General features: G+C 37.6%; 1 protein-coding gene across 4 annotated transcripts; it reads right to left on the reverse strand.

Moving 5' to 3' along the window:
• Positions 1-320: 320 nt before the first annotated feature.
• Positions 321-22,484, reverse strand: LOC135260858 (cytoplasmic dynein 1 intermediate chain 1). 4 transcript variants are annotated; one of them, XM_064346517.1, is made up of 17 exons: positions 22,238-22,484; positions 15,395-15,508; positions 14,899-15,013; positions 13,474-13,531; positions 8,676-8,735; positions 7,910-8,025; positions 6,847-6,936; positions 6,520-6,682; positions 5,654-5,753; positions 5,392-5,517; positions 3,679-3,825; positions 3,280-3,393; positions 2,900-3,033; positions 2,491-2,635; positions 1,862-2,002; positions 1,451-1,576; positions 321-1,026 (listed from the first exon to the last, which is right to left on the reverse strand). In XM_064346517.1, exons 2-17 carry the CDS (start codon positions 15,500-15,502, stop codon positions 916-918), a joined length of 1,854 nt encoding a protein of 617 aa, XP_064202587.1. In that variant the 5' UTR covers positions 15,503-15,508; positions 22,238-22,484; the 3' UTR covers positions 321-915. The 4 variants fall into 4 exon arrangements, with proteins under 4 accessions (XP_064202587.1, XP_064202578.1, XP_064202605.1 ...); XM_064346508.1 differs by having other exon boundaries at positions 13,474-13,564; XM_064346535.1 differs by lacking the exon at positions 8,676-8,735.
• Positions 22,485-24,384: the final 1,900 nt, after the last annotated feature.

The following is a 24,384-nucleotide window of genomic DNA, read 5'->3' on the forward strand; positions in this document are numbered from 1 at the left end:
TTAGGCAGGCAGGGCACAGTGGTTGCTAGCAAGAATCAGTTGTTTACGTGTGTAGCAAAAGCCATGATAGGTCCGATAGACTTCAATATGCTCTAGAACTGAATTTACCGAATTTCAATTAAGTGAAACCAAGACTTCTTGAAAATTGTATTCATCTGAACATACTGAAAGAAAATTTGTCATGGTATGTTTAAGAGTTTAATAGGCATATTATTTTGACCACTTCTCAAACTTTAAATATTATACACTGACACTTCATTTCAAACGTAAGCATTAGCTGCATATTATCTAGTGACCAAAACAAAGTGGCAGTTGAGACATTACGATATGTAACCAGTTAATCTCAATTTAATTTTCAGCACCTTAACATTCACATGACAGCAAAGATTCAGGCACCTATTCCAAACAACATTTTCAATAATTTGACTGCTTTTCATGCAGCAAGCTGCAGGACATAAGTAGAGAGATACACTTTACAAGCATGCTGTGAGTGAGATACTAGTGTTAATCACTTGTGGCTCTCTCTCCTACACTGGGCGAGCAACCCATTTGCACATTGTCATTGAAAGCCTGACATGATTTTACTAGCAGCTACACAACCTGTTAATTTATCACCATAGATTTCCAGGCATTAAATAAAGCTATATTCTACTGTACAATACAAGCTCAGACAACAGAATAAACTGCCATTTTAGAGCTAATTTATGGAACAGTAACAGAAACATGTGGCCGCTGTATTTGTTTGTGAAACAAACGCAACAAAATGTTTTCATGCATGCTTGGATTACAGTACAGGTTAAGACTGGGACTTAAGTGTGCGCGCGCGTGTGTGTCTGTGTGCACCGTCCATGTGCTCCCTTTTGCAGCGCAGTAGTGAAAGTAGGAGGGCCATGTTGTCGGACCAGTGCCACCATTTTACGCTGCCAGCTCCATGGCGCCCTCCTCCTCACCATCACCCCGGTTGGCACGGATCTCCACCAGCGTGCGAGCAAAGCGAGTCCAGTCCTCAGTATGGGACACAGCCAGCTGTGGGTGACAGGATCCACAGTTAACCTGAATATTCTTACAGTGAAAATGATTCTTTGACAAGGTGGGAAGCACTGTATATTTTCAGAGCGCAGGAATGAGTTTTAATTTCTTAATTGCTTACTACTTGCAGCAGCCCAGTCAGGAAGTTCACAATACACACTGGTGTTTTTAGGAGGACGTACCCCTGCTACCTGTGCTCCTCAAACACTGATGCCATCCACACTGCGAGCCCTACAGATGCCTCAATATCAGAGGCAGACCAGGGCCATGGTATACATCCCTACTTTTAACCACTTCAGAGGGTTAAAAGTAGAATGCTCACAGTGAAGCCAAAGTAGGAGCATTAGGCCCATGAGATGTTCTCATTATTTACATTCAGCACAGGTCCAATGACGCTTTTCAGTTTAGTTTTTTCCCTCACCTCTCCTACGTCATAGATCCAGACACGTCCCTCAGAGTCGCCCACTGCCACCTCCTTGCCTCCTGAGGCCCACCTCACCCGGTTGAGGGCAGACGCACCTTCAATGGTCACACTTGCAGTGGGCACCTGGTGATGAGGGACGATTGTGACATTATCATGTAACAGTGTCATTAGACTCCAAATGTGCGAATAATCAGCCCAACGAAGTCAAAAGATGTAGTGCTGCTTGTCTCAAAAGTCAGTAAAGTCACATTGGCCTTCCAGGAATTAAGCAAGAGTAACTGGGGTCTATTCACTGCTCTTATAAACAAATGTATAATTTCGCTTTATAAACAGGATAGTGGTCTATGTGAGAATCAGCATTAATGTCCCAGCAGTGGAACACATTAAAATAAACTACTAAAATGTCACCTCTGTGTCATTGTTCAGGTTCCACAGATCCAACCGTCCCATTCCATCAACAGCAGCAAATAGTGCAGGGTGCACTGGAGACCACATCACGTCATACACATAGTCAGCATTGTCCTCAAAGGAGTAGAGTGGCTTATTGTGCTGGGGAGGGAGGAAGGGAGAGAGGAAAGGAGAGGCAGAGGGAGAGGGAGAGATATTTTCATTTCAACATTTATATAAATATATGAGCTACTGGTATAATAAAATCGATAATAATTTCAAAGTTTAAAGCATTCATTGCTATTCAATAAAGCCAACAAAGTGACAACTTAAGAGACAATATGCCAATCACATCTCAATAAAAAGCTTGTTTTGGCCTTGTCTCCAAAATAAGTGCCAGACATATCTGTCGCATTCAGCTTGTAAAATTATGCATAATGGATGGCCTACTTCAAGGCTGCAGCATTTGAACTGAAATTGTGTACATATTTTAATATTTTTTATAGAAAAAACATGAGCTTGTGTGTGTATGCCTGCAATGATATTCTCTCCCAATTTACTCAATTTACAGTAAACTGCTGGTTATTTGATGTCTAAGTATGCTTTTTTCATTCCCTGGTTTATAGCATAAATAATACTTTTTCTCCTACCTTTGTGGTCCACAGTTTCACAGTCCAGTCAAAGGATGAGGTGACAAAAAGGTGGGAGAAGTCAATCGGGCCGACAGCATTGTGACAGCTGATACCAGTGACAGGCCCCTGGTGGCCCTCAAACATCTCCCCAATGCCGGCCTTACTGAAGGTAAGAAAACAGCAGGGGGACACATTTTAATAATGTAAGCTGTGATTCAGAACTGTTAAAGGCACATAAGGTTTATCACCAGCTGCTGGGTAAGTAACTGGTTGGGTGAACAGAAGGATTTGTAAAATCAGCCTTATAAGTCCTACATACTTTCAGCTAAATACTGTATGTTCTTCAAGGATTTATGATATTAGACCATATAGAAAATACAGATACAGATCGCATAAATGCGATACATGCACATTTGGATCCACTGACCTGCCGTGACGTGACGCTGTGTACACCATCCCCTCCTCACTCCCCACCACATAATTGTTGACGTCTCCAGTGGGAAAAGCCATGCCTGTGACCGCCACTGGCTTGGACTTATTGTACACCAGCTCCATGCTCTCCTGTTTGAGGAATAACAAGTTCAATCATCAATAACACTTCACAGTTAAATACATTTTCAAAACAATCAGACTTAACAGATGATCAGTGGTTAAGACACTGAGCTAATAACATCAGATACTAAATCTGATGTGGGGCTCATCTGTACAAACCTGCTTCTGTAAATATTCAATCGTACAAAGGAAAATACGTAAAACTACACAGCCTTAATTATAGCAGTAGAGCAACATCATTGGGTCTTTGTTCACCTGGGGCTGTGACAGCATGTCCAGACTCCAGGAACACATCTTCCCATCAGTGGACACAGTGATCAGGTTGTTGGCATTCTGAGTCCCCACAACGTTCACACAGTAAACAGGGTGCTGGAGGTGAAGGACACAGAAAACATATTCTTAACATCAGTTTATGTGCTACTGTTTAAACCATCTAAACAGCCATTTTTAGATTAGCTCAGTAGTTAAGCCTATTAAAGATTTAAAGAAAATATAGTGAACATTTCACAGATGCCAGGGGAATGTAGTAGACCTTTGAGGGAAATAGATGCCTGTATACTGAAATAAATGCTCCTAAATAGGTTTAATAATGCAAAAAAAACTTGGAAAAGTCTATGTCACATATAGCTATGATAGCATGTTAAGAGAGCTTACTGTGTGTGCAGCAGCAGACAGTGGTGTCCTTTGCACTGGTGTTCTTCTGTGACTGCGGTTATCCCAAAGCACTATCTGCCCAGAGTAAGTACCCCCCACAACCAGGTTGGGGTGAAATCGGGCAAAGCCAACTGACATCACCGAGGACTGCAAGGAGGAGAGAATTGGAGAGGCAGCTTTTTAGTCCATAATCCATATCGACACTGCAACCAGCATGCAAACAAAGAAAGACTGCGGTATTTAACGTATACAAGCCTGTAACACAGATTCACAGTACACGATTGCACAAGTTTCCAAAATGACAATCGCCTAACCAACCACGAAATGACAGACCTGAACTAGAAATCGCAAATCCTAAGAAAAATGAAACTAAATTTCTAACCCTAACCAGATATCTAAATAAAATATCTAATAACTTCAAAACCCCATTGAAATAATATCCATTAACCAAACACAATTTTTCATTTAAAAAGAGACTTAAAAGTCTATATTCATACATTATTCTTGATTGTGCAATATGGAAACAGCACTGTTTATGTTGGCTATTGGCCATCATTATTCATTCAACATGGTCAGAATCAGTAGGCCATCCATTAAAAAGATATGCATTGAGGGAGATTTCAAAGGGTAAAATTTTCTAAACATTTCTAAAACATATTCATTAAGACTTAGTGTTTAATTCTCCAACAATAAGAACTCACCATTGAGAGAATGATAGGGAGAATAGTGCACTTAAAATAATAATCAAGTGTATGGCAGCGAATAATGAGCAAAAGCAAACCTTCATTAGGGACGAAGCACAGAGAAACTGAACAGCCTCAGCGCACTCTCCCGCTCTATTGATCAAAGGCTTAAGGCATGGGCCGAGAGAGGAAATTACTGTAACACATTCAGCATAAAAAAACGCAAATCCAGTTGGCACTGCAGACCTTTAATCATGCTGTGGCCAAAATCGCTAATAGAAGACAGATGTCCCATCTCAGCTATGTAATGCCAGCTCTTTTATGGCAACCCGTTGGTCGTACCCCTCTATGTGGTATTTTTAGGCTCACAGCTTGCTCTTATCACTCATACTGGTGATTGTAAAATGGGTCACGCCAGCCCACTCCGAAAATATCTTGCCAACATAACATGCCCGAGGACATGAGTCGCTCTACCTTAACTAGTTTAGTAAAATTACAAAAAATCCATGAGGCCAAGGGAAATTCTGGGAGCCCCTATGCTGATGTGGGAAGGTTGGCAACCCTACCTGCATGTCATTCATTCAACAATCTCAGACTGCAAAGCTTCCATTTTAAAACTGCACCTTTTTCTTCAATGGGGAATGCAGTTATTTACCTCTTCACATGGATGTTATTAACCAGACAGTTTTATGCATAGCATTTTAAAAACAGATTTTCAGATTCTACATTTTCTGTGACTATACCCCTGGTGGTGGGTCATATTTGTATTTTGCAGTTCAGTCTTTTTTATGTACATTTTAGGAAAGCGGCCACAAGAAAATCTACAATTTTTACTACCATATTTGTGTTATCTAATACCGTATATATATGACATCTATGCATTGCATATTTAGTATTGGCATGAAAAGAGTTGCATGTTACACTAAATCTCATGTGGGTGTGAAAACAAACAATGAAAAACACATGCACACACACAAAGACAGGGAGACAACTCACTGTATTGATTATTATTTCAATACCGTGCACACACCTGACAGTGGAAGATGTACTCTGGCGTGGTCTTTTTGAATTTCATGTTCCACACAAGCGCAACCCCATCCGGTTCATGTGGGGCATCCTCATTGTTGTTGTAAGAGGCCACCATCAATTCAGGGTACTGGTGATTCAACAAAAGAAAACAGACTGTCAAATTTTTCTCGTTTCAAATATATTTTTAAATGATTCTAGATGCAACTTGCATGCAATATTCAACACGGGTGAAATGAACAGGTATATGCATAGATCAGAAATACCTGAGGAGACCAGTCCAAACAAGTGACAACTCGATGTTTGGACCAGTGCTCATCGTAGAACAAGCGGTTGAAGGATAAATTTGATCCAGCCTGAACATCACTGAGGTAAAAATAAAATAAAAATAGTTATTGCATGTCATTAAATTCAATCATAATACAAGTTTGTGCCCTGAAAGCTTTGGTGACATTTTAGAGGGCATGTACTGCCACAGCATAGCACATTTGAACCAATTCTAATAATAACAATAACAATAATAATCAATGTGGGTATACAAGATTATAACATTATGGAAAAGTTGTAATATATTAGTCAAATAACCAATTGATGAATTAGTTAACCTCAGGCATTTGGTTTGCAATAAAGTTAACTGAACAATTCTCTCACAGATTTATTTCTAGGGGCGGAAACTATGACTGTAAGGAAATTTTACAACCACTCCAGGTTAAGCTATAAAAAAAACAGAAACAGACAGAAAATAAATATAACATATATCTGCATACATAATTGCATGTGTAATGTGATAGCAGTGTGATCTAATAGTTATGGAACAGGTCAAGTGATTAGAAAACTGAAGGACTGAATCTTAGGAGAGACACTACTGGTTTGCCCCTGAATGAGGCATTTAATTTGAATTGCTCAGGTAAATGTCCATTAGTATAAATGAGTAATATGTCTTAAACAATGCTTTCTTCTTCAAAGAAATCTCATTGAAATCAAATAAAATGCATTGGTCTCCTTAAGAAAATACTATAAATGGTTAGAGGCACAGTGATTATTAGCATGTAGAAGCATCCTCTATTTTGGGGTTCATGAAGCTTCCCTGTCACCAGTCTCCTGCCGCTTTCACCTCTTCCTGTCATCTTACCCTTCCTTGTCTTCCAGATCACGGCCACTGTAGTCAAAGAAGATATCGGACTCTTCGGCCAGCGCGCGCTCCACCACACGGATGGTGCGGTCGAAGAAGCTGAGGAATTCCTCAGAGTGAAGAACCTGCTGCTTCTCTTCCTCTGTGAGCTCCCTAGGGTGGACTGAGACACAAACACACATACATGAGCACATGAAAGCACACATATAGATGTGCGCACGCACACACACACACGCATGTGCACACATGCACATGAATGCACGCTCAGTGTGAGCAGAACACTAGGACTCCAGGAGCCCCTCAATCTGTCAATCCTTCCCTCCTTACTTTCTTTGGTCTCCCTGTTCTCCTCCTCCTCCTGCTGATCAGTCTCTGGCCCAGGTTTGGGCTCAGTGATTTCTTCATCCTCTTCTTCCTCTGAGGATAAAAGGGTACACATGTGATCCCCTGACTGTCCCTTAAAATCCAGGAGGTTAAATGTTAGGACAACATCAACAAGAACAAAAAAGTAGGGCGACAGACACTTTCAGACAGTGAATCATTTCAGTAATTCCAAATGTTTTAAACAGCCAACACAAAACATAGGATGAATTCACAATTTTTTACAAACTCCTCCTTTAAAAATCCTTAAAATGTACATGAATTTTATTAAATAATCATCTAGATGCACAACTGAATAATATATTAAAAATATAACATTACCACTCCTTACTCTTGCATATGCCCTACTGATTACTAACTAACAAAAACTAAACAAATACCACAGTTTTGTTTAGTTTGTGTAGGGAAAGGCACTGTACTGGTGTCCACTAAATGAAGATTTTAGGGAAGAAGACAGAACAAAAACTCTAAACATAAATTGCAAAAGGGGAAAGAGAAAAGGAAGATGAGAGCTGTATGCATCTTTTCATTTAAATGTATCATTTAACACTTAATATTTTCTTTAATTTAACTTTGCCACTTTGTGCTGCCATTTCATACACATACACTGTGTTCACTATAAAATTGCAGAATCTCAAGAACTCACTTTTCCTTTAAATCACCTGCGCTTCTACTTACACAAAGCTTAAATGCTAACATGTACAAATGCTAACATTTTCCCAAAACCTTTCTCTTTTCCTTGGGAGAGAAAATCATAATTTACCAGGAGACTAAGCTTATCCTCTTACACCATCTCTCAGGCCTCTGAACCTGACAAGAAAGCAAGCTAATATACCTTCGAGCCTAAATCAAACAGGCTCTGCACAATGATTCCAACGAACAAGGAGGTGGCTCCACCCCCCAACTTCAGCCCAGAGCACATAAAACCAGTCACTTCAGGCTCACTTCGATACCCACAGCCACCGATGCCACCATCGATCTGAATGTATGTGGATATATCTGTTTTTACCTTCAGACTGATGAGCTGCCAGAGGAGTCTGAGTCTCCTTAGAGTATGACACCACCTCTTTGGGCAGGAAGTCCACCTGTGTAATTTTAGAGGCCCCCAGTCTATGCATCCGGCGGCTGAGAGAGAGAGAACAGATGCCACATTAACACTCCTCCCCTCCTCTCAAATCACAGGATTACACAACTATATGTTTTGGGTACAACACCAGGGGGATGAACCCTGCTGAGTGCAAATCTAATAAGGTGGATTAGATGTGTGCGAGTGCAAAAAGTTGTGAACAATATTGTCTTTATTATTTAGGTTTATTCTAAATTCACCGATAAGTAAACAATAAATTAACTTTTATTTAAGGTAAAACATGTAACTGCAAGTTACATTTTTTTTAAATCACTCTTTGGCAGTGAAATTCCTCTCACTGACCATGACATTCATAACTGTTTTTTTAAGCGACAGAATGCAAGCTATCCCCTTACCGCAGTTCAGATAGGACAACGCATTGATACTGTATGAAGGCATCAAATCTAATTCCCTGTCCAACCAAGATAGTGCAAGGAGTATACAAAGTCCAATCATCTGAAGTACCTCAGTCTCCGCATGAATCAAACCAAATTCTGCCATCATAATTTAATCTCTATAGGCCTACTCCATACTCCTACTCCTCACATGGTAAGACCACAGCCCAGTTGACAAAAAAAGGAAATCATACAGGATGCCCATGTGTAACTGACACATAAAAAAGGAATTAGAAAGGAAAGAGCAGGTGTACCCGAGCTCAGAGTCAGCTTGCAGCTGGAGAACAGAGGGGTCAGTATCCCACTGTAGGGTCCTTGGGAGAGCAGCAGAAGGTGTTGCGCAGGGGAGAAAACATGCACCATTAGCCAATATATATATATATACCCCCAACCCACCAACATAAACGTGCATGCAAGGCAGGAAACACACAATGTAATATTTAATGATTATCATAATGTTTAAATTTATTGACGCAAAGCAAGGAGAAAATAAGCACAATGTACTTCAGACTTTAAATGCTGTAGAAAGATCTAATAATAGATCTTTCAAAAAAAGAGCTGACAAAATGGCAGGTACTACTGATAATATGACCAGAAAATACAACATAAAAGACATGACAGAAAAAAGAAAATGGCTGTGTGATATATATATATATATATATATATATATACACACACACACACACACACACACATCAGGACGTAGCCAGACTATATCTGAGTAAAATCTAAAAGCTAACATGAGCTAACCTAGCCTGTTCATGTCAAAACAACTTTCTACCCCTCTAGAGGTCTAGATTCTGTAGACACTTTTTCAACTTTTATTCTGAGAGTGAATTCTGCTGTACAGAGCCAAAACAGCAACAAGACAAGAGATTTATAGAGATTTAAAAAAAACAAACAAGACTGTAAAATGACATTTTGTCATACTAATACAGGCTGCCCAGAAAAAATTCAGATCTGTCTGTCTGTGCTTCTGGATTGCCTTCTTCAATTAAAACCATACATTTCCAACAAAGATCATGTCTAGAAACTGAGATGCCCATTGCAAAACAGTTGTGTGGTTCATTAACCATTTCATGGTTGAGGTATAGTTAGGATCATTGCCTTACTGGAAAATATTTTTGCCATTTTAAGCATCCTGGGTGGTATATTCATGATTCCATTGAGCCCCAGGACCCGAACATGCAAAACGATCTGACATAAAGATCAACCATTATATTTCACTGTTGGGCTGACATTCTTTTAAATAGAAGTGTCCTTCTGAGCTGACAACACAGTGGCAGATGTTCTTGTGTACATTTTCCTAAGATCAAAAAAAAATTCTCATTCATATTTGAAACAGATAGCTTACCCACAAAAACAAGAACATGTTTACTGTTTTAAATCAACAGCACTGGTAATAAGTGTGCTGTCTGCAATAGCTTCTGTGTTAGATAATATTTTGTATGATTAGCCCATATCTGGGGAAACAAAAGTTGTTCCCTTTCTTCATAGTTTTGGACTGTGAAAAATCTTAATGAACTTTCAAGTTAATAGTTGTTGCCTTTATATGGACCCCACATATTGGAGCAGTCTCGAAGCCCAATTAACTACCAAGCAGTTAGAGCATCTAGATATAGGATGCAACAGCAGTGAGATGCACAGCATTTATACCCATAAGCACAGTGGTCTCAAACTTGTTGCCATGGAGGGCCATGTGTATGCAGGTTTTCATTCCAACCAATTAATGCTGCCTTAATTGAGTCCAATTACTCATTCAGCCATATGCATTTAACTGCATTGAAGCACAGAATATAAGCAAGTTTTTATTCAGACAATGCGGGTCACCATAGACGTTGGGTCACCATCATGTGCAAACCTGCATCCCTAATTCAGCAAATAATTGAACTAATTATATAATCAACATCTGAGGCTGGAATAAAACCCAGCATACACACGGCCCTCCATGGCACTGAGTTTGAGACCACTGTGTAAGCAGGTGACTAAAGTATGGCTCTAAAACAACCACATAGCCATCAGTCATAATCATTTGGGGATATAAACTGAAATACTGATTCACATTAAGTACAAAAATGATCACATCACAATTATATTTTTGTACAGATATGTACAGGTTTCCTGAGTGGCTGAGTCGGAAAAAATGTTCAAGCACAGACTGATCCCTATGACAACATGGGTAAGCCTAGGACTCAGCTATGTCATCAGTTGTTTATGACTAGGAATCCACAGTGACTAGTTACCATTTTCCTCATATAATATTTACATATAGGCATTTAGCAAATGCTCCTATCCAGTGGGACTTACACAGCATAAACACAATATTCATTTACACAGCTGGACATATATGAAGCAATTTAGATTAAGCAGCTTACACAGGGACACTTAGGAATCAAATCAAGTCCATATTTCTAACCATTAAACTACACTGTTTTGCAACTCATTTCTTTCAGTACACTGTCAAAATCATAGATTTGGTAATGAAATCCCTTTTCATGTAATTTATTTTATGGCTTTTAATATTGCATTGCCATGGTTAAAGGCAAGCCTGTTACAAAACTTGATCACTTTGAAAATCTTCATATTAATTGAAACCACTTACATCTATATGCTACATTAATTTTATTATTCAGTTAAATTCTCATTGCCTGTTGAATGTCTTTCTTTATTTACCACTTCATAAACACTGTTGGAAAGCTATGTATTCATTTAAAGCCTTCTCCCATTTTTAATTACATTTTTTTTCTCTGCCATACCAGCTTAGAGTGAACTTCCTTATCTTTATAAATGTATGCATGTAATATTTGGTTTCTCTTATCTTTATGCAAGAGTTCTTCGGAACTCAATATTTAAGACTGGCATGGTTCATAAATTATATCATACAGTCAAATTATATTATGCTAAAACATTACATTTAATTAAAACATTGAACAGTGCTTCATATATATATTTTTGTTCCTGTTTTGATAAAGACAGAGAAACATTTTGAATGCATATCAGTTGAGCCACTGAACAGTTACTTCTTTCTTGGTCACATTTATGGAAATGATAAACACATGGCAAATGGAAATTCAAACACATATGTGATACAATGATACAAGGGCTGTAATGATTAACTGATTAATTAGATTTTTATTTTTATTTGCTTAACTATTTATTTTATTTTTTGATATTTTAAATTAATGGTTTCCTCTGGTTTTAGCAGCATGAGTGCAGCCCTTTAAAACTGGACCAAGATCAAGTCCATGGGGCACTAAAGCGCTAAAAACATTTTGACATCATAAAATACACAGCACAAAACTGTACTATTGCTGTATTTGGTGAACCAATTAAATCAACTATTAAAAAAAAAAAAAAAACATCGAGCAATGTAATGACTGACAGCCCTATATGAAGTATGAAATTTCACTGGATGTCAAAACCCAACACAACATCAACAACACAACCATTGTCCTTACCTATATCTGATGTCCCCATTTGAATAGGTAAAGAACAAAAGAATGGGACTTAGTGCATTTTGCTGTATTTAAAAAACACAGAATCTATGTCTATTCCTGTTTCGGTTGTAATGTTAGCCTTACATTGCAATGTAGAGAAATCATAACACAACAGCGCAGAAAAGTGACAGCAAAGACAAATCACTCTAATCTCAGTTAGTCTATGTGATTAACCTTAGGTCAATTAATGAACACCCATACATGTTTTCTTCAAAACCTCACAAGACTTAATCTTTCCAGAAGAATATCCCTAGAAATAACACACAAATACAAGATAAGGAATGATGGGGTTGTTGAGTAACTGTGGTGTACAATTCATATATTTGTCAGTTTAAATATAGTGAGAAACAATTTCTTTAAGACAACTGTCACTATAATATGCAATATTTATGTCAACAATATAGCTTTAAACTGAGAAAAAATACAGTAGTTTAACAGCTGTTGTCACAACAGAATGAAGCAACTCCGCTAAAAGATCTAACTCTCGATCGGTGTTAATAGCAAACAGCTAAATGAATACAGTAATCCAGTTTTACGCTGCAAAGTATGGAATCCCATTTACAATATAAGCATAAGAATAAATGCAGCAATATATATAAATGAGTCAATAAATTGTGAAAGAATTTGATTATACTCATTATTATAAATATTATTTCATCAAACTCATTTTCATAACAACATTGTTGTTACATTTAATTTCATTTTTTTCATAATAAAAGGTTTTATTTTAAAATGGCTTTTTTCCCCAAAATACTAGTTACATTTGTTAAAAGTACTTTTCCAAATAGCACATTTCTGAGGAGCTCTTTTTCCTTTTTTCATTTTATGGCAACACTTTTCATTTCATAACACTTTCATGGTATAGTCATCAGTCAACAGTTTATGCTATTTTGAGCCACATTGAGGATTTGTTTGAAATGTTTGGGTGCTTTGAATCATGAGCAGTTCCTTTCTTTCTCAACTTTTTCCTTTTTCCATCACTTTGATACAGGTTAATACTCGCCTCATCTGTCCATAAGACTTTGTTCCAGAACTCTAGTTTTCTTAATGTACTTTTTGGCAAACTAACTTGGCCATTCTTTTCTTCTTACCATTGATTTGCATCTTGTGGTGAACCCCCTGAGGCTATGCTGATGTAGTCTTCTCTTTTTGTCTTTAACACATTCATGCCTACATCCCAAAGGGTGTTCTTAAAGTTGAAAAAGGGTTTTTTTCCACAATTGAAGGTATTCTTTGGTCATTTACTACAGTAGTCTTCCGTGGTCTACCGGGTCGTTTGCTGTTGCTGAGGTCATTGGTGTGCTCTTGCTTTCTAACAATGTATCAAACAGTTGATTTTGACACACCCAATGTGTGTGTGTGTGTATATATATATATATATATATATATATATATATATATGTATATACATACACACACCTTGTATATAGATATATATTTGCTTATTTCAGTACAGCCTACATTGCTTGCATTGTGGCTGTGTGTATCAATGAGCCCATTTGTTAACTGGAAATGCATGTGGTGGTATGATATGAGGTGAGAAAGTTTATGGTACCTTCCGACCGTCCCTCCATCCACTGATTCCTGGCTGCCGGCTTCGCTGGCCGTGCTCACTGATTTCGAAGAAGGAGACATAGGGGTTGGGACTAAATAATGAAAATAACAGGTATCCCATGTTAAGAGCTGCAGAGGCTGCACTGGGGACCAGCAGTGTCAGACACAGCCAAAGAAAAAGGGTTCCAAATCAACAGGATGGATTGGAATGGTCAAATAATAAAATTCAAAGAAAAACAGGGAGAAAGAAAGTCAAATGTATTCCTGTAATTTTACAGTTTTTTTATTTTTATTTAGCTTGCTGGAAAAAAGGTCAATATGTTTCCAAAACAAACCCCAGGGGAAGTGTTTAATAACACTCACCAAAGGCAAACCAGGCTTAAAAAACACTTTCCCTGGGGTTAGCTCTCAATGTAAAAGCGCAGTTACTTTTACTTTTTGTGTAAATTGTAGGTGACATTAGATGACATATCCCAAGTCCAATATAATCTAACAGATGTGTACATAATTTGTAAAAACAGATTATAGTTTTATACTTATTTGCATGAAACAAAATGAACAAACACTTGAAAAATGTGTTACTCAAAGATAACGACAAAGGCAATTAAGGGTATAAATGGGACCTTAGAAAGAAAACTACAAGTTACTGGACATGTTCATGTTGTCTTCAGCCAGTGAATACCACTGTGCATCTCTCAGATTAATCTATATAGATAATGACACTCTAAATCTCCCCCGCCCCCCAAGTGTTTTTTCATGACACTTGTTACATGTTGCCCCATCCCAGCACTTTTTGGTAATTTGTATTTGTCCTAATACTGTAGCTTATTCTTCTGCCTAGGCTTTGCAGAGGTTAGGTCTGAATAGTGTTCACTGTGTGAACTAAACTGTGTTCTTGGCTAGAAACAGCTGTACAAAATAAGTATTGTACCTTACTGAACCTGTGTTTAGCAGTTGTCTATGACCATGAAATGCACTTTTTGTACGTCGCTTTGGATAAAAGCGTCTGCCAAATTAATGTAATGTAATGTAATGTAATGAAGCAATACAATTAAAATTTACACTGAGTACTGAGACCCACTAAGAATATGAGTATGAGATATGCTTTTTATTTCATAAAATGGCCATTAAACTGTGAAAATATGTCCCCTTTGTAGTTATGTATAAATGCATGATAATACTTAAACATTTTAAGCGGTCAATACACTTTACTACACTCATTATTAATAATTAGCACAAATCGTCATCCATATTGTTGCTTTTAAATCAAGAGAACCTAGGCTAGAAGAGTAGTTTCTTTGGGCACCAATAAATATGTAAGTTATATTTTTGCTCCAATCTTATAAGCAAACTGAATCAACAAATACAATTATTTGTTTAGCTTTATTCATTTAAACTGCATTTCCCAAAATGGGGTATTGTGTACCTAGAGGGGGTTCTGGGGAGATCCCAATACTCTGTAGTAGAGCTTCAGTCTCTCTTCGCTTGCGGTCCAAGTCAGAATCTTCTGGAACAGCCTCTGTCTTCTGCTGCATCTCTGACTGGATATACAATTGGAGGGGGGGGGGGGTGGCAAAAGACGAGTGAAGAAACGTTCACATCTCCGAGTTCCTTTTATATATTATACAATGGAATCAAACTATACTTAAAAAATAGATGTGTACCTAAGGTAAAGTGAAGTGTCATTACTGCAGAGGGTTGTTTAAACCTGATTTTGAGAATCATAACACAACTGAATTGGCAAGTGCAGGATACAGATGTACAACTTTGACATAAGTGGGTGGGAACCAGTAAAATATAAAATTGATGATTTCTTATCAAAAGCATTTTTTCCAACTTACATAGCATACATATCTATGTAACTATTTAAGCTACAAAGACAAGACTAACGAAAAGATGGGGCTACTTTCAAACACTCTTACCTCTTTCTTTTTCCTCTCCTCTTCCTTCCGTTTCTTCTCCTCACGGATCTGGGCCAGGCGCTGTTTCTTGCGCTCTAACTCGGCTTTAAGGTCACTTTTGTCTGACATCTTCCACTGTTGGAGGAAGCATTATAACCACAGTACTCACCTGGCTGTACACACAAACAATATTTACTTTGGAACACATTTACACTCATTTGAGACTGTGTTGGAACCAAATACTCACAGGTGCCAGGTGAGAAGTGAAAAGTGCTCACAAACTTCTTCTCACTGACATGCATGAGATTAATAAAATATCAACTTTACTTTTGATCTCAGCTTCAGCATTAATTAAATTTGTCGCAGTGGTGACACTTGACATGACAATAGCTAATAATCAAGCTCTATAGGCACAAAATTCTGTAGGCTAAATCCTTGTTGTGCTGGCCTATTAGCGACAGTATGCTATAAAATGGGGGCTTTAATCTGTGGCAGTTCAGCACTGATCCTGCATTCATCATGTCTCAGTATCATAGAAAATGCAATTGCATGCTTTTATACTGAAATTACTTTTGTTCTCATACAATATCACAGTATGATAACTTTAAATAGAAAGATTATCTTTATGATGATGATGCACAAATAGTACTCTAATAAGTGTTTATCATCATCCCCCTTTTCCAAATTCAAATAATATGCTTTTTAGAACTTCAGGTTCTGATCAACAGTTCTATACCTATTTTAGGGAAATGCCAGCCAACATCACTCCCATGCAGTGATTACGCACTCACATTAATGCAGGAAACAACATGCATTTGAGCTATTTTATAGTATAGATAATGGGCCTCATTCACAAAACTTGTCTTAAATGATTCTTACTTGTTCTTAAAAATGTTCCAATGAAAAACCAACTTAGGATTCATTACTCAAGTGCAGAACTTCGTTTTTGTGCATATACCAAATGTATGAGATGATAAATGCTAACCATTTGGAAATTTTATGCACAATCCTGTTCATGCGTTTAGCATAAGGAAACAGCCATACACAAATACAGACAAGAAAAAAAATTATGAATTAAAAATGTCACTGGAAACATTCGTACACAGTTGACGATCAAATGTTTCATGAATGTGTAAAGCATAAATTATGCTTCATGCATGGAATTAACAAGAGGGTGAACATGCTGTGAACATTTCATTATATTAAAATGAGATCAATGTGCCAACAAAAAATTCAAGGCATTATTCTAAATATATATTTCAGTTACATCTGGGGCTATTTGGCTTGTCTTGAAAAAAAACAACTCATATAAGCCCGTTAATGAAATAAGTGCAATCAGATAATTATGAACTGCAAGTATTTTAATTCTGTAAAAAAATGCTACATTGCTTAATCAAGGATAGGTTTGCAGCAAGCAGCTGATAGCTAAGAAACAATTATCAGGCTGACTAGCAGCTTGGCTGACCAGTGACATAGGCTATGTTCAGACGTACAGTGAAGATTAGGAAATTTGCAACTTACTTTGACCCTCGTTGTTTGTCAAAATACTTTATATGGCCACATAATACATATAATTAGAAAATATATTTGGCATATGTTATTAGAAAATCTGAAGCCACCATTGTGTCCACTATTTTCTAATGGAAATCAGCATGGCTTTCTAAGGCTGGGTTTACATGGTGACTTGCGTGCGACGAGAAAAGTTGCACATAACTTTGTGAAAAATTTGCATAAAACTAAAATTGCATGCAATTTGACAGTTACACAATGATTGAAAAATAATGCAATATAAATATTTCACATCATGTTGTTATAAAAATGTTTTCATTTAGTTTTTTGTATTTTTATCATACAGTTACTTTGTATTTCTGAGTTTCATAAGTTTTTTATGGCTGCATTGGAAAACTGGAAGAGGGCTATTTATGCAGTGTTGCTTGTAGATTTACATCTGAAATAGGCCTGCCCACAGTACAGCTATTATCAGTCTGTCTGTTTGTTTGTTGACAATGATCAACTGACAAGCTAGCTATAGTTAACAATATGTTAACGTCACTCTAATTTACCATTGGTGCACACAAGCTAAGAAAAAAGCCGCGTTTCCACCGCAGGAACTATACCCCGGAACTAGGAACCTTTTGAGGAACTCAGTGCGTTTCCACCGCAGGAACTAGGGTCTAAATGTAGTTCTGGGGGCTTTGTTTTGCCTCCCAAAACGTTCCTGCTCGGGGGGTAGTACTTTCCGAAAGTACAGGAACCTTTTGGGTGGAGCTTGCAGCGCTGAACATTTCTGATTGGTCGAGTACTCGCAGCACTTCTGTTGTATTTATTTTCCGCCATTACCCGCCATGTTTGAAAATATGCCGGCGCAACCCGATTTATTTTCATAATAACTTCAAATCAAACTTGTATGTTATGCGGCGCAGTAGCCTAGTTTTGGTTATAGCCTGCCAACGTCTTGGAATTATAACGTGTGCTCTTCTGTTCTTTTCTTGCTTTAGTATTCGTTTTATAAAATGCTAAGCATTCGTGCTGGGACAGCATATTACGTACTAAAACATTCAAACGGATTAATTCGGTTGCTGAATATTTTCTTCCGGATTTTCTTTGTTAGCCCATTGTAATTGAATCAAAACGTTTGATACAGTTATGTGAGGTATGCGGTAGTTCTGCGTAATTCACATTGGTGATACAGTAAAAGCAAACTGGAAATCACCTTCCGCACTTTTTGTCATGGTAAAATAACAGGTTAATTCTAGTAATAGTACCTTTATCTTTTTCAGACTGCCGTAATTTTACTCTGCCATTCTTCAATTTCACAAAAAGACCAGGAAGACTATGGACTAATTTATGGTGCATGGTTCGCATCTGGAGGGCACAAACATATGACTGTATTTAGGCTAGCTGTCTTACAGAAACTCAATGACTGTAATCATCTTTTTTAAGTCCAGAAGACTTCTATTTTTCTTTTGTTGCTTCTGTCCGTTTTCTTTTGAAATTATTTAAAAGCGGACTGTTGGCTCTCCCTCTCTGACAAGTTTTGACAGAACACGTTTTCTGTATTTTGATTGGCTGTTGCATGAAACTGGTCTCACAAAGCCAAAATGTTTGCAACTTGTTTCAGCTGAACAGCAAACAAGTTTCAGGTGTTTTGCAGGAGGTTTACACTGTGCAACAAAGTTTCAAGGGACTAAAGTTGCACAAACAATTGCACTGTGCAAAGATGTACTAAAGAAAATGTGCACTGTATTCCACTAAAAAGAGAGCACAAGTATGAATAAAATGTGTGTGCAGTTTACGCTGAAATCTTTATCAGATTCAACTAGTACAGAAAGCTTCCAACCGAGAGGAGTGCCCACCATGCAAGTAACTAATATAACAGCTCATAAATTGAAAACCTGTGCGGTTTATAATTCTGGTAATAATGAGGTGTGAGGATGATGCCTGAAACCTTTAAGGTGAAAACAGAAAATCACAATGGAATAAAATGAATTATGGCAAAGAAAAGAACCAAATGAATGTTTTAAAATAAAATTTATTTGGAAACATAACTCAAAAAATACATCACGAAACAACACAGAAAATAAACAAAAATGAAAAACAAGCAGTCCCACAAACAATTTAAATAATTTTTAGCCCTTATTATATTTTGCGCCATTTAACAATACCAAAGTTTTGTAAAGTTATTGGTTTAAAGGCACACACACACATATATATATGAAACTAGGCTCCATCAGCATAAAAAATGATATTGTTAGCCTGTATTGTATTGTTGAGGCAGATAGGTTCCTTGGACAGAAGCTGTCATTTCCACGAACTTGCCAGTGTCATTGCACTGTCGTCGTTATCTTCCATTTTGTTTTGTTTTTTTGTGTTGTTTCAGATCAATGTCTTAAAAGTATCAGGAAGGCATCATTTCTGCCTGTAGGAATGACAGTTGGAGTAAACATACATTTTTGCATTTGGAATTTCAGCTCCATTACAAGTGCTAAATGACATTACAGCTCAATGCAAAATTATTACTTGGCATACTAATTGCTAGTCTCTATATTTGTATGTAAAGTCATATAAAATCTGTATACAGCGAGCACCATAATGTTTGGGACATTTTTTTTCTTCTACATTTTGCTCTGTACTCCACAATTGCGGCATTATTTTTTGATAGCTGACACCTTGTCGTGGATTATCCCTTACCTGTACAACAGCTTGGCTGAATACTTAATTCTGATTGGCCAGGAGTTGTGCATTATTTATACATAAACACTTGGCTATGAAGTAGTTCTGCAGGCAAGAGCTTAATCACGATTCCAAATGAATATGCATCAACAACCTGACTAGATAACACAAACATGGACAATGATAATTTCTACTGTAACTAGACGAGCAGTTTATCTTGATTTAAGGTTACCAACTGTCCCATAAAATACGGAATTGACCTGTAGGGCAATTGGAAAGCATAAGAGGCATTGTCGCTGTCCGATCTGTACCTGCTGCCCGATTTGTACTGTGCATGTGCACGCTACCCAATCTGTACCACACATACGTAAATAACATTTTATGACAAGCTGTTGTAGTGAGAGCTACCTAGCTAGCTATTAGACAGAGAGATTGCTAGCTTGCTAACTAGTGAGACATAGAAATTGCTAGATAGCTATAGCCAGCTCGCTAGCAGAGTATAAAACAACATGTTTTCGTGTCAATGTGATTTATTTCTCTATATCTAAGTACTGAGAGAGATATACAGAGATGTCGCTAGATAGCTAGCTAGTGAGATAGCTATATCACTAGCTAGCTAGTGAGATCGCAACAAATAATTATTATCAGTGTCATGACATAACTGTAGAAACTTAAGGATAGACTATATGGCAAAAAAGACCACTGCTTTGCACATTCACCACTTATGTAAATGACAACATCCAGATGAACATATCTCGCGTCAGTTTTCTGTCAAGTTTCTAGATTTTTGTAATTTTACAGTAGCTAGAATGTTTGACAATTTAGAAAGGTGGAGTCTACTTGTCAAGTTTGCATAACCAGATGTGAGTGTGTAATGTAACAATACTACTGTAAAATTCAGAAGTGTCGTTAGTTCATTAAAATGAGTAAGCAATTATTTTAGCTCACTAGCTAACAATAGTTAATATTATCTTCCCTATGCTTTCAACTAATGATAAAATGTTCCTAATAAGCATATGTTAACTGACTTTGTGTAGCATCGTAACACACTAATCTGTACATTCAATTCTTATTGCTGATTAGAGGTTTGCATCTTGTGGTGTAGGCTCTATAATTCTGCTCTCAAAGTCATCTGTGCGCAGTGATTTGTGATAGTTTCAACTCTACCCTCTGGAGACTGGTGATGATGTCAATGAGTGTTGTTTTAGGTTTTTTCTTCACAGCCCTTAGGACTCTTTCAACTGCAATTGTCTTCCTTGCCTAACCTATATGGTGTTCATTTCTGAGAACACCAGTGATTTCTTTTTCAAGACTTTCCAAACAGCTGTACTTGATACACCCAGTTTCTAGGCTGTCCTTCTTAATGAATTATTCTGCCCTCTCAGCTTAAGGGTTATTTGCTTTTAAGAGATAGTTATCTGGTCTTCATGCCATGATGGTGCATGCCTCAGAATCCAAGTGCAATCTCCACAAAATACGAAGGCTAAAGATAGGCCGAGATAAGTGGTCTCCAACGCTGGTCCTGGAGAGCTACAGGGTCTGCTGGTTTTCATAGTGACGCTGCACTTCATGGATCAATTAGAGCAGTTGATTACACAGTTAACTCAACTCACCTGGTGTCTTGGGTCTCAATTGGGTGCTGATTTTAAGGTGAAAACAAAAACCAGCAGACCCTGTAGCTCTCCAGGACCAGGGTTGGAGACCACTGGCCTAGACACTCGCTGCTCTTTTATTTCTGAACGATACATGCGAAAGGAAATACTCGTCATTTATCCGTTAACTTTAGCACAGCTGAAAATAGGGGGACTAAACACAAAAAATGCAATTTCTGTAAAATGGTAAAACATATACATATGTGAATATCATGAAATCGAATCTTATTGTCTGATATTCATCTTTTGATTCCAATTTTACATTGAACTGCAGTTTAATTTACTATTTTAATTTAGCACTCGAAATGGAGCTGAAATTCCAAATGCAAAAATCTATGTTTACTCCAAATGTATCATTCCTACAGGCAGAAATTATGCCATCCTGGTACTTGTAAGACACTGATCTGAAGACAATGACGACAGAACAATGACACAGGCAAGTCGGTGTGCAATTGTAAATGATCAGCTTTGGTCCAAGAAACAAATCTGCCTCAACTAATTCAATATAGGCTAACGATGGATGCTTGCTTTTCACGCAAACACTGCTTAATGTATATGCATATATATATATATATATATATATATATATATATATATATATATATATATATCCAACTAAGCGTCACATTCTACAAAGCCGTTTGCATCCACAACTGCTTCAGTTACAAAAATCTGTTGAGAACAAGCACGTTAGTTTTCAGAGAAACCTACTGAAAGGTTTACAATGACCTGTCACTCCCTTTAATTGTTCATTTCCTTATCTATTAGCTTACTTACCTAATGTATCCTTGGGGCAAGCCAACCACTAACCTTACCTAAATGTGTTCACTAAAGGCTAGCTGCTGTACCCATCAACGAGGATAATGCAAATCGTGAGGTGACCAACTTCTCTTCCATTATAGCTACAGCTACATCGCTACAAATATCAGCGACAGTATTAGCAGGCAACGTCTGACATAATTCACTTACAGCTGACAGTGGCGTGTATTTTATTAGGATCAACGAGCATAATCATCTCTTTAGCCTACAGTAACGTTACCTTATTTTGACGGTATATTGTAATCCAAAAATGCTGTATCACTGCAGGGCGAGGCTCAAACAATCATGCCAGAAAAATAGATGCAGTTAGAACATCATGAGTAACAGCTATTATTTTCATATAAAATAAGAAGGAATCAACTATTTTAAGTAACTACATAGGCTACTGCTAGCAGCAGCTAGCTTGGAAAAATATCTAGACTGGCTACAATGCAGGTTAGCTATCTACGGCGAGCCGAGTCACTGAAAATCCACAAAAGGGATTGGGAAGCGTCCACTTCCTGTGAACATAGGTATGATTTTTTCAAAATAAATTGACTAAAGCGTTAATCATAATTCAGAGTACAATATTGATCACACGACTGACATTTTCAGGCCACATTTATAAATTTATAAATTCATAAATTTCAAGACAATGGATGTCCACGGCAAACGGTGTAAAAAGTATCCATTAGAAATGAACAATTTTTCAATAAATCTGTGGTTGTTTAAACAACCTATATCAGACCTATAATATGGACCCCTGGAATACTGGATAGGCATTCCAATTATTATTCCAATTATTATTATTGTTCTGTTCCATCTGACAGCTGTAACCTATTCTGTGTTCAAAATAAGGTTGCAATCCTTGCTAAGGTCGTTTTTGTAGCTGCCTCATGAAACTCTATTAGTTGTTGGTAACCAAAGTGTTGACTAAATTATGCGGCCTTTGATCTATATAATAGTGAAGAGATCATAAATATATGACATTGTTGTGTGGGATAGGAAATACTTTTATTTTGTAAATTCATACTGCGGTTTCAAGGGGATTAAGAGGGAGGGACTTCCTGTTTTACGTTCAGTGACCGGACGCTACTAACAAAAAAGTTGAAAAACCTAAAACAGTTGACAATATCCTTTCAATTTCATATGGAAAAATAAAATTCTCTGTGTTAAAGAATCAGTTATTATGAATACATATGCATTAGGAGGACTTAATTTACTTGACTCCACCACCCTTAACAATGCATTCAAAATCAATAGATTTAAATAATTGTTTAAATAATCCCACTCGATTTGGTACCTCACACATCGTTACACCACAGGAATGCCATGTTTGGTGTAAATACGAGGTCACTCGACTTCACGACCCAATAAGTGTCTTTGGTTCGCGACCCACAGTGTGTGCACCATACCGCTGCTTGTGCATCTATTTATTTGGTTCATAACTGTAGCCTCATTTTATTTACTATTTTAAATATTAAGACCGGAATTTAACTCATTATAAGCCTCCTGAGCACCGTGCTTCCGGCATCTATGCAATTCTCATTTTTTATGCTGAGAAATTGGTCCCTTTTTTGCGTCATGGTATCGGCTGTTTGAATCAGCCAAATCAGAGATCACCGTTCCCACACTTCAGCATCGATATCAGCCTATATGTATCGGCAGCCAATCCATCGGATCATCCTTTGAAAATGTCGTTGTCTACCTCAGCAATGCGCTCAGCAAACTAGAGCACAACTACCGTGTGACAAACATGGTAACCTCTCGCGCTGCCCCCGTGCCAGTACCTCCAGTCGCCACTGTGAGAGAGCTGAGGGAAAGGGGAGGAACTAAGGCCCCTAAAAGTTGAGATACCCCTACTCGAGGTAGAAAGCACAACCATGTTTTTTCATAACTTTAATATGTCTAGTTTTCGAAATGGATGGTTGTATAAAAATATCTTACTACAAAATTAGTTTTTTTGGTTGATGTTTGGATCCTCCCCAAAACCAAAAATGGTGAAAATTTAGGCTTCTTCAAAAGGGACAGCGTCCGCCTTATCACATGTATCTCTGGAAATAATGGTCAGAATGTCACCAAATTTGGACTGGATGTTCACAGACAGTTATTGCATACAGTAAAGCAAAGATTTCATCAATACCTTCGTCAATCTTTGAAAATTTATACACTTAAACACACATGAATTATAGGCGGAAATTGAATGGGAAATTTCCAAAAGTATGTATATATACACTCACCGGTCACTTCATTAGGTGACAGGAGTGGCACCCGGTGTGGTCTTCTGCTGCTGTAGCCCATCTGCTTCAAGGTTTGACGTGGTGTGCATTCAGAGATGCTCTTCTGCATACCTCGGTTGTAACGAGTGGTTATTTGAGTTACTGTTGC

The sequence above is a fragment of the Anguilla rostrata genome, chromosome 1 (assembly GCF_018555375.3).
Source record: "Anguilla rostrata isolate EN2019 chromosome 1, ASM1855537v3, whole genome shotgun sequence".
In the NCBI taxonomy this organism is placed as follows: Eukaryota; Metazoa; Chordata; class Actinopteri; order Anguilliformes; family Anguillidae; genus Anguilla; species Anguilla rostrata.

What these genes read in the sequence shown, in the direction of transcription:
- LOC135260858 (XM_064346508.1), bottom strand. Translation starts at nt 15,502, where the DNA reads ATGTCAGACAAAAGTGACCTTAAAGCCGAGTTAGAGCGCAAGAAACAG. An exon ending in ACATGCTGTCACAGCCCCAG is followed by an intron (nt 3,034 to 3,279) that starts GTGAACAAAGAC and finishes TTCCTCAAACAG; the next exon opens with GAGAGCATGGAGCTGGTGTA. An exon ending in TGAAACTGTGGACCACAAAG is followed by an intron (nt 2,003 to 2,490) that starts GTAGGAGAAAAA and finishes CTCCCTCCCCAG; the next exon opens with CACAATAAGCCACTCTACTC.